A 10,847-nucleotide genomic window follows, 5' to 3' on the forward strand; every position below is an offset into this window, starting at 1 on the left:
AAATTTTACATTTATCTTTAAATTCATTTTAATTATTTTTTATATAAAAATTATTTTTCATGATAAATAATGTATGAGAAATTCAGTTTTTAACAACAAAAGTATGTCTTATTAGAGATTAGAGACATGAGAATTGGACAAAGATATCGTTACTAGACACGTGCCCAAACGTCTCTCATGAGAATGAGATAAATTAATAGGAAGAAAATGTAACCATGAAAAACTACAAAAATTTGCTTTTTATTTTTTATTTTTTAACATAAAAACAGTTTTTAAAAACAAATTTTAAAATATATGATCAAACAGAGTAATGCTTTCCTTTTCTTTAAAAAAAAAAATCGGTAAAACTAACTCTTATTTATTTTCTAAAAATGATTATCCATTTCACTTTGCATTTAAAAATTGTTTTTCAAAAACAATATCCAAACAATATTAAAAAAAATTTAAAACAGTTTTCTGTTTTGAAAAACAAAAAACTATTTTTAAATAGCACAATTAAACAAACTCATAATGTTTTATTTTTAATCATATGCTTGTATAATTATTTTTTAAAACACAAAAAATAAATAAAAACAACTAAAATATTATTTAAAAATATGTTTTCTAATTATCAAACACATTTTCCTTTTTTTCCCCAAAAAATAAAAAACCACTTTCAAAAACAATTATCAAACATGGAGTAAAATTATAAAAAGTGAAATAAAAATAAACCCATAATTTCAAAGCAATAGAAGAGGAGTGTTCCCCAAGAAGTAATCTCATTATCAGTGTCTTGAAAGTAGAAACACAACCCACAATCACAAATTGAGTTTTCCCATAACAGAGACAGCTCTCATTTACATATACATATATAGATATAGGGAGAGAGAGAGAGAGAGAGAACCCATGAGCCATATTACATGCTAGATTTTCTCAAAAACCTCAAGACCAAAGCTTGGTTGAAACATCTACATATATATGATTATGTGATAATTGGCTATTTTCCCATACTGGAAGTGTTGTTCTTCTTTATCCTAAAAATAAAATAGGGACTGCTGCTAAAAGTTGGCTAAGAAACACAGATTCGTTGTGCTGGGGTTGGAGAATTGTGCAGAATGCTCACCTCCCTCCTCACAAATGAAGGTAATGCAAAAGCAGCCGAGTGAATCTGTCAATTAAACCACAAAAAGAAGAAGCTTGAATCATTTTCTGAGACTGCAAGTAATTGTTTCTTGAATTCCCAAAGAACAACTGAACTGTCATATATTTAACAACAGAGGAAATATCATTAGCATTCATGATCAATAGCAGTGGCTATACTGCATTGGGGCTCGGAGAATTCCTCGATTATCATCTTCTGAATTGAGTTAAACTCAGTACTCTTGGGATTGTCTAAAGTAGAATGGAATAACACATCTGGCTTTTTTACAATTGTAACAAGATTTATGAGAAAATATAAAAGCGCCAATTTGCCAATCTAGTTAACAGCTTTTGGGTTTATTCTATACAACAATTACAAGTACTTAAAGAACTTTGGCCTGTCGAATTCCTAATTCCATAACCAATCAGGAGAGACCTTAAGGCTATGTTTGGTTCTAGAAAAGTTCGAGAGAATGAAAATAGAGAAGGTTGCTATGTTTGGTTTTCAAAAAGTTTGAAGGAAATAAAATATAAAGGAAGAATTTAGAGAGAAAAAGGTAAGTAAAATTTATAAATTTTTTATCTTATTTGGTTGTGTAAGAAAAAGTAAATGGAAATGAAATTAAATTGTTGAGGAATGCATTTTGCTCAAATTTTTCTCACTTTTATCTAGGAAAATACAGAGGAAAATCTTTTAGTATTTTTTCCTCCGCATATTCCATGACATTCAAAACATAAGAAAATAATTTTCTTTAGCAATTTTTTTCTTAATACTTTCCAAGAACCACACATATGAAAAGAAAAAGATGAGAAATCTTTAAAAAAAAAAAAGGATTTTCTCTTATTTGGTCTTTCATGGAAAAGTTGAGGAAAAACAAATAAACTACTGAATAATGCATTTTCCAAAAACTTTCCCCACCTTTTTAAGTTATGTGTGGTTCTCGGAAAATACTAAGTAAAAAAAAAATATAAAGGAAAATGATTTTTTCATGTTTGATTGTCCTATGAAAAATATAAAAGAAAATAAAATATAATTAAAACTAATTAAAAACTTATGTATTTTTAAATTATTTAATTTTTATATTGATGAGTTAAAATAAATAAAATGAGTTCGAAGTAACAAAAAAAATAATTTATCGACTTTAAATCTATTTTTTATTTTCCTTCTACTTTTCCTTTGTATTTTCTTTCCCTTGCATTTTCCCTCAAATTTTCTGGGAATCAAACATAATGAGGAGGAAAATCTTTTGGCAGTATTCCTCTCATTTCTTTAGCAATTTTTTTCCTCAGATCTTTCCATGTCCAAACATAAAAAAATAATTTTCATTAGCATTCTTTTTCCTTTCCTTTGTAATTTGCAGGAACCAAACATAACTAAAAGTTTGAGAAGTAGATTGCCAAATTTAGAGTTAATTATGGAGGTTTCAAGTCTTTTTTTGATGGACATGTTGAACCATAAGGAATTTGAAAATATTAAGTAGCATGTTTAAATTTTCTACTAATTTTAAATTTGTTCTGGATTAACCAAATGGTATGCACACATGACTTACCAACACAGCATCCAAGCAATTTCTCATCAACAAAGGAGATGCAAGGATGAGACTACATCCTAAGTTTTAAAATCAAGCACTTAAGCCTTACTACTGTAGGAGCAATCAGGAAGGATTTGCTGGTGAATCCAATAAAAATAGCAGCTAAAAGTCCATACTCAAGCTAAAAAAAAAGGGGATAACACATTAATTTAAGCTAATTTGAAAGATGAGTAGGGTTCTTACCTCCGAGTTATAAAACCTAAGTTCTCTACCACACTTGAGATTGCCTTCTAACTTCTCAATTGGGTTAACAGGATGCAAGAAATCCACAGGTGGCCCCTCAGTTGAGCACAATAGAAATCCAATCACACCACTGTATAAAAATAGAAAAACAGTCCGCAAATAAGAATGACTTCACAGTTAGCCAAAAGTCAGAGAATAAAAAAGAGAGAAAAAACCTAAACATTTTGTAAGTAATTATATCTAAAAATTACCCAGCGTCTGAATGACAAGTACAAATTTGCCTCAGAAAAGAAATTATATTTAAAAAAGGAAACGAATTTTTAAGTATCAACTTCACGGCAACAAGAGAACTTTGTAAAAGTTCATTCTATCATTTACATCAAGTTGTATGAAGCAACAATGAACATAACAACATTGAAGTATAAGCAGGACTAGGAACTTGATAGGGTTAAAAATCTTCCAAATCACCCTTATCATTTCTGGAAAGGGCAATAGACCAAAGAGAAAAAATCAGTAGAGCAATTAGCCATATATAGAGATCAATACATGATTACCTTGGATATGTAGGAACACTTGCCCATGCATAATGGACCGAACCCTTGAATGTTTCACGACAAATAGAAAGCATATCCTGAATAAGATGTGTGTGGAGCCACATGCTTTCAGCCATGTTACAAAGAACACCACCAGGACGCAAAGCTCTGGCTGTTGTCTCAAAAAATGGTCTCTCGACAAGTTCTTGAGCAGGACCTAAATGAGGAAAAGAAACCAAACAAGGGAAGTAAATAATTACCTTATTTGCCACAAATCCCACTTATTGGGATATTACACCTTGAAGACATAAAAAGTTCAGAATGAGAAAAAAGGAGGCCTTCAGATGTTCTCTCTTCTTGGTATTATAACAGTATCTTTCCTGAATTTGAGAAACGTTTATTTGGCCACCAGAGTCTGTCTATAGTTTTTATTCCAACCCCAACCCTGCTCATGGACACACTATACACACCCACACACCCAACTTCCCAAGAAATAAATAGAAAAATTATGGCAAAGGACATACCCACAGGATCTGATGAATCAACAATAATTGCATCATACTTCCCTTCAGGTACATGTCTAAGAAATTCAACAGCTGCCAAAATCATGAAAATGAAATCAAGAAGGTACAGCAAGATATTGGAAAAAAGCAGCTGAAGTCATTATTCTAGTTACATAGGATAAAGTAAGATCTCTTTGAAATTATTTTGAGAATGAACATACCATCCCCAACATGAAGCTGGACACGAGGGTCTTCAAACCCAACGTATAACTGTGGGAAAAACTTCTTACACACCTACAAATAAACAACAGAAAGGAGTTGGTTCAAATCACAATGAACAAGCTAAGACCTAATAACATGAAATGGTACATCACACCACCACTTACATCTATAACCATCTTATCTATCTCACAAATATCAATAAGCTCAACAGAGCTATGACGAGAAATTTCCCTAAGAACCCCACCATCACCACCACCAACAACCAGAACCTGCATCCAGTACTTCAATTAAATCCAGTATACAACTCAGCTTGAAGGGAAGTTAGTGCAAAGGCATTAAGACAGAAAGAAATCCAACTCTACAAGCAATATAATCATTATTATTAATGAGGTACCATATAATACATATACATACGGGTGCAATTAAAAAAAAAAATCCCAATTTGAAATAATTATACTAGTTTCCAATATACTTTAAATTAGGTAAGAATGAAATAATCATATCCCACAAAGAGTGATTGTTATCCATCTCATTTCAGTTGATTTTCCTTCTGTTTTTCTCTTCACTAAAAATATGGATATTTATGATAGGCAGGTTTGGAAAGAGGATAAGCAAACTATTCCTTCAGATTCATTTGCAACATTACACCCCAGAGCTTCACCAGGCAATTGTATTTTCAATGTTATCATGTTTTTTGTACATATGATATGGTAGAATGATTCTCAAGTTTTAATTCTTACATATTTAAATGGTCAAGTTTGAGCATTTTGCTTCTCTCTTAAAGCTTCTTCACTTTATTTTATTGTAAAATCTAAAAATTAGCAAAGTGAACTAATTTCGCATTATTTTTAGATAAAAATACCTTTCCATAATGAAAAAAATATAAAACAACATGAAGAGTAAAACATTGGCAAAGATGGCAAATTAAAAATGGTTGTGAGAAAGATATAATCCAAGTCAAAAGGAGAACATTGACAACATGGAATAAAACTCCAATGCTTGGAAATAGTGAAATTACTCTCTTGGGGGATTCAATTGAACAAAGGGGAAGGTGAGCAATCATCTCCTGATAGGCACATTCATCTTTCTCGCTCAACTGAACAATGCCATCAAGCACAAGCACTTTGCCATATGCTGACGACTGCAAATAAAAGAATCTGCATTAGCTAGCTAATATAGAAGAAAGAAAAGAAGAACATGACAGATAGATAAAAAATGGAAACTAAGTCAACTTCGAACAACACTAGTATTTAGAGTTCAGAATGCAGAACCTCAAAAACCAGTATCTCTTGAAACTCAGACTTTCCCTGGAATAAAATATTTTCAACTTTCAGTGAATGTGCTTCTCCTGCAAGGAACACAAAAAGGTATCAGACATAAATAGTAAACTTTAAGTAACAGATTAAAACACAAGATATTACTTTCTAGTAAATATGAGGTGTACAACAAGCTATTTCATCTATCCAGAAAGGAATAACTACTTTGATTGCTACCTAACCTTCTAACCATGTAGGAAACAATCATCCATCAACATGTACCTTCAAGCATTTTTCAAATCTTAGTCTTCATTTCAATTGCAAGAAAATTGAGGAAAACAAAGAGGGATAAAATTTGAATGTTATGTTTACTTGACCCAAGCCAAAGAGTTGTACTTGGAACAACTCATGGCAGTTTCTGGTTCCCAAAAAATAAAAAATCTAAGACTCAAATACTTCAGGCCTGTTTGAGAATTGTTCTAGGTTAGAAAACTATTTTTTGTGAATAGAAAATATATTTGACAAATGATAGAAAACAGTTTTTTCAGAATTTATCAAATAAACGTATTGTTTTTTAGAACAAATTTAAGGTGGTTTCAATTGTTTTTGTACATTGCTTTTGCAATGTACATAAGTGTATAGTACATTCATAGAGAATAAGCCGAAAAAATTGTTTTCATATTTGAGCTCCCAAACAAAATTTTGTTCTTGAAAACAATTGAGAACTATTTTTAATGAAAAGTGTTTTAAAAAATGTTCTTTAATAACTGTTTTCAAAAAGTTTGTTAAGCAGATCCTTAATTTCTTGTCTTTTCACACCTTCCCTCAACAAATAAATGGGGCATACAGTGCAAAAGGATAGAGGTTTATTGGTTTTTTTTTCAATTGTGAAATGTTGCAGAATATATCTAACCAATCAGAAAAATCACCAAGTAATCATAATATCATCATAATGGGAGGAAAGAAAAAGGTAGACTCCAGTAATGCAAGTATAAAAAGTTAGGGGGGACAGGGCTGCTAGTTGGAAACTTAAAGGGAAAAAATGTTAATGTGAAAAGTATTAAAGCATATACTATATTCTACAGTAAAAGAAAATCACAGACAGTTATATACTCTACAGTAAAATAATATATACCAGGCCACATCGGGTTGTTGAAATACATCAGATTGCCAGCTTTATCTGGAATAAAAAAGACAAGGAAGAAAGGAAGTAAAAAAAAGATCCATTTACACCAATTGACATGCTTATATAAAATCCAAGGAAAATTCTGTAGAATATATCAATTAAAAAACAATAAAGCAAAAATAGAAATTGATAATGACCAGAGCATGACTGAGGTTCTGAGAACCACCCAGAAACAACAGTTGAATGGCATTTTGCATCATTCTCAGGGGCCGAAGCCTTAGCTTTTAGGCAACAAGAAGGAATGGCCTTCTTCAAACCCTTCCCGTTACTCGCCTTCCCATCCATAATCTTCGGGCATTCCAAACCTTTTCCTGCGCCGCCCTCCATAGATTATCTTTTTCTTCTCCGGCTCCAGTCTCTAGAAATCAAACATAGTTATAAGAAGAATGGAGTTTCTCATAGTAGAAAAGGCAGTAGCCATCATATTGAATGTTTCACTTCAAAATCCCATCAAAATATGGGCCATTTTTTTTCCCAAGGCTATTAAGTTGCAGGGAAACTGAGGACAAAAAAAGAAATTTTATTATTATTATTATTATTATTATTAACACTCTCCTGGTCAGCTCCTAAGAGGAGAAAAAAAAAAAAAAAACATCTTTAATCCATTCTCCTATTTGATTGATTAATTAAAATAATGAAAAGTAATGTTCACACCATCTCTTCTCTATTTCTTTTCCACAGTTTCTCAAGAACCCACAATTCAGTTGAATCATTTGTCTGAGTTATTATTTCAACAGTTCAAAATTACACAAAAACTGCTTATAACATGATGAAGCCATAACACAGGAAAAGGTTAAGTGTAAGTATAAAATCTGAAGAATTTTCATAAGTTCAGTCCTAAACTAAAGCTTATATAATTCATAACCAACTCATCATTAAGAGAAAGGAAAGAAAATAATAAAAATAAATAAAATCAAGGAGTTTGAAAACTAGACTTCCCTAAAATATGGAAAATATAGCTTACGAAGATGGACTAAAAAAATATTGGGGTGCTATATTTTATACACAAGAAAAATCTAAACTATAATGCTTCAAATAAAAAATTAATTTTTTTCAGCAACTTGATATCAAATCAAATGATGATCTATTTTTACAGACTAATCACGGATTAACTAAAGAAACCACAAAAATTATAATTGGATTCTCACTCACGCAAGTACTTTATGTTATTGAGGAACCATTAAGTTGACCGCCTGTGTTTGGGCGCCCAGAAAATTAGTGGAAAAGAGAAAATTTTAACTTTTTGATTTCCAAGAAATAGAATATCAACTAAATAAAATTGACCGATGATTTTTTAATTCGGAGTCCCAAACAACCAAAAAAAAACTAATTTTTAGCACGCAAAAATTCCACTATTTCTTCCTACATTTTCTCAGCAATCAAACAGAGTGTACAGGAACCAACTCCCCCAAAAAGATCGGCTTCAAGAATTCCAAACCTTTATTCCTTCACTGCCAAAAGAGAAGGCAAACATTTATACGTCATCCCGAAAAGGAAAAGGAAAATCAGAACAGGTTTGTACAAAAGAAAAAAAAAACCTAAAAAAAAAAGCTAGAACAAAAACCTCAACCTTTTTTATAATTGGCAGCCAGAAACGTTTTGGCAGTTTCCACGACGACACGAAGCAGATGATTGCATAGCTCAGGCAAAAAATGCCGCAGAAGCAGCCAAAACACTCCGGCCCAACCATTCCCCTCATTTTCCCACTGCTTTCCCGGTAGCCAAACAGTCCCCTAGGGTTTAAAAAAAAGAAGAAAATTCCCTACAACGCCAATACTCAACCTTCACTAAAACTCACGAAAAAGTGAAACAAAAAGAGAAAAAAAATCGCACTTCCCAGTTGTCCCAAAAAAAGCAGATTCCAAAGAAACACTAACACACACATACATGTATCATTTACGTGTAGTAGTCATATATAGGAAATTATAGAGAGAGAGAGAGAGAGAGAGAGAAAGAAAGAGAGAATTTGCCTGAAGGGAACGCGAACTTGGGCAAGAAAGAGGGAAAGGCTAAAGCAAAGAGTCTTCGTTCCGGCTCCTCTCTCTTCTCTCTTCGCTGTTGAGGTTTGAGACAGAGGCTTTCAGCTTCTTTGGGCGGAAAAGGCTAATGAGATATCTATATATAGTCTCAGATTTGAGTGCCAAGTTGAATTCAAGTCTTGAGTTAATTTTAAGATTCCAAAAAAAAAAAAGAGAGAGAGAGAGAGAGAAAGGGAGATAAGATGATGTGTAGTGATGCTGCTTTTTGCCTTTTATTTTTTGTATTTTTTTTTGTTTGGGAAAAATGCTGTAAATAATGAAATACAATAGAATAAAATTATTTTAAAAAAAAGTTATTTTCCACTTTTTATTTTACATTAGGCCTAGATTATTATTATTTGTTAATATTTTTATCAATTTTAGAAATTACAAATAATTTTTTTCTTTTTTTTTTCCTTTTTAAAGAGTTATTTTTAAAAATAAAAAAAATATATGAGGAATAATTGAAAATAAAAACCTACATATAAAATTTATTTTTAAAAGTAATTTAAAAATATAGAAAATAAGTTAAAAACATTCTAAGTCACTAAAGTCTTTTTGAAAACAGTTTTCTGTTCCCATAACAAAAAATATAAAAATATATTTAATAATTAAAAATTATTTTATGTTTTTAGTTCTTAAAAAATAGAAAATAAAATATTTTTTTATAATATTTTTTTGTTATTTTCATTTGTTTTTTAATAATTGTTTTTAAAAAATAATTATGCATGTAGAATGATTAAAAATAAAATATTAAATATAAAATTTATTTTAAAAATATTAAAAACAGGTTAAAAGCATTTTAAGTTTCCAAAAATCTTTTTACAAAAATCAAATAACAGTTTTAAAAAAAATACTATTTTTTTTTAATTATTTTTTAAACCAGTCACCGAACAGCCCCTAAAATTTTTTTTAAATATTTTATTTTTATATTATTTAATAAAAAACCATAAGTATGACTTTTCATAATAAGTCTCCTCCTTGTTTAAAACAACGTGTTTTGACAAGTCTCCATTAAATTGGAAATCAACTTGTGTAGAGTAGTTTAATTAATTAATTAATTAAATTTAAATTCTTAATTAGGAAAATATTACTTATATATTTTTCATTAAGAAACTAAAAATAAATTAAAACCCATTATTAATTTGATTTTTTTTCTTTGGTATTAATTTTAATTAGTTAGACATGTCATTTTGAATTCTTCTTCTCATCACAAGACATGTTCCTATTGCAAAATTTGACTTTTGATCTTTGAATATTAGGGGAGTATGCAACATAATTTCCACACATTCAAAAAATGTGCCCTTTTTAGCCACCAAAATTAATTTTATTGAATTAATTAATTATATTATAACTTTTGCTTTAAAAATAAACATTTTTTTATTCAATCAACTATTGTCTTTGGATTTGTGTTAGTGTTTTTATTTAAATTAAACTTATATATTTATTTCAAATTAATTGATATTAATTAAAATAATTGTTCACTATTTTTTTTTTTTTTTTTATAGTCGTGGATGTCCACAGACCAAGTAAAACCTCCAATAGCCCTGAGGGGACTCGAACTGGTGATCATTGGGGAGCAAACCCAAGGCCGAATCAACTGAACTACCCCTTAGGATTGTTCACTATTTTTTTAAATCACAAATTTTCATAAAAAATTGTTTTTTCCATAAATTCTTTTACCAACACATCCAAATTTGCCAATTATACCTGCATACTAAAAATTAATATGATAAAAAAAACTTATATATTTTTTAATTATTTAATATTGAATGATTAAAATAATAAGTAAAATAAATTCAAAATAACACATACAAACAATTTATTAACTTTAAATCTATTTTTTTATTTTCTTTTATTTTTCTTGCTTTTGCTTTTCCTCTCTATTTTTTTTCCTTTATATTTTTCCTCAAATTTTTTATACAAAACAAAAATGACTTTAAAAATAAGTTATTCTTTACTTTTTATTTCTTTACACTTTTCCTTCATGTTTCTTTCTCTCATATTTTTCTTCAAATTTTCTATAATGAAACATAACCTAAACGTTTCAAAAAACTTTACAGAATAAAATTTTAAAATTATAATTTCAAAAAAAAAACATTTTTGTTGTTGAAGGGGTTTCCCCAATATATTCAAAGTAACGAAAAAATATCACTAAAAATCAAAACACAATAAAAAAACAATTAAGAGGTAGTAATAATGTCCAAATTTAATTAAGATTCAAAATTAAAATTA

General features: G+C 29.6%; 1 protein-coding gene across 5 annotated transcripts; it reads right to left on the bottom strand.

Annotated features, from left to right (window-relative positions):
• Window positions 1-717: 717 nt before the first annotated feature.
• LOC100232840 (spermine synthase) lies at window positions 718-8,814 on the bottom strand. 5 transcript variants are annotated; one of them, XM_059733606.1, is made up of 12 exons: window positions 8,565-8,752; window positions 7,961-8,045; window positions 6,732-6,952; window positions 6,544-6,588; window positions 5,424-5,500; window positions 5,171-5,293; window positions 4,317-4,421; window positions 4,152-4,224; window positions 3,952-4,023; window positions 3,449-3,644; window positions 2,895-3,024; window positions 718-1,147 (listed from the first exon to the last, which is right to left on the bottom strand). In XM_059733606.1, exons 3-12 carry the CDS (start codon window positions 6,919-6,921, stop codon window positions 1,049-1,051), a joined length of 1,110 nt encoding a protein of 369 aa, XP_059589589.1. In that variant the 5' UTR covers window positions 6,922-6,952; window positions 7,961-8,045; window positions 8,565-8,752; the 3' UTR covers window positions 718-1,048. The 5 variants fall into 5 exon arrangements, with proteins under 5 accessions (XP_059589589.1, XP_002270790.1, XP_059589590.1 ...); XM_002270754.4 differs by having other exon boundaries at window positions 8,165-8,752; XM_059733607.1 differs by lacking the exon at window positions 8,565-8,752 and adding an exon at window positions 8,165-8,495 and having other exon boundaries at window positions 8,033-8,045.
• Window positions 8,815-10,847: the final 2,033 nt, after the last annotated feature.

This window comes from Vitis vinifera, chromosome 16 (assembly GCF_030704535.1).
Source record: "Vitis vinifera cultivar Pinot Noir 40024 chromosome 16, ASM3070453v1".
NCBI lineage: Eukaryota > Viridiplantae > Streptophyta > Magnoliopsida > Vitales > Vitaceae > Vitis > Vitis vinifera.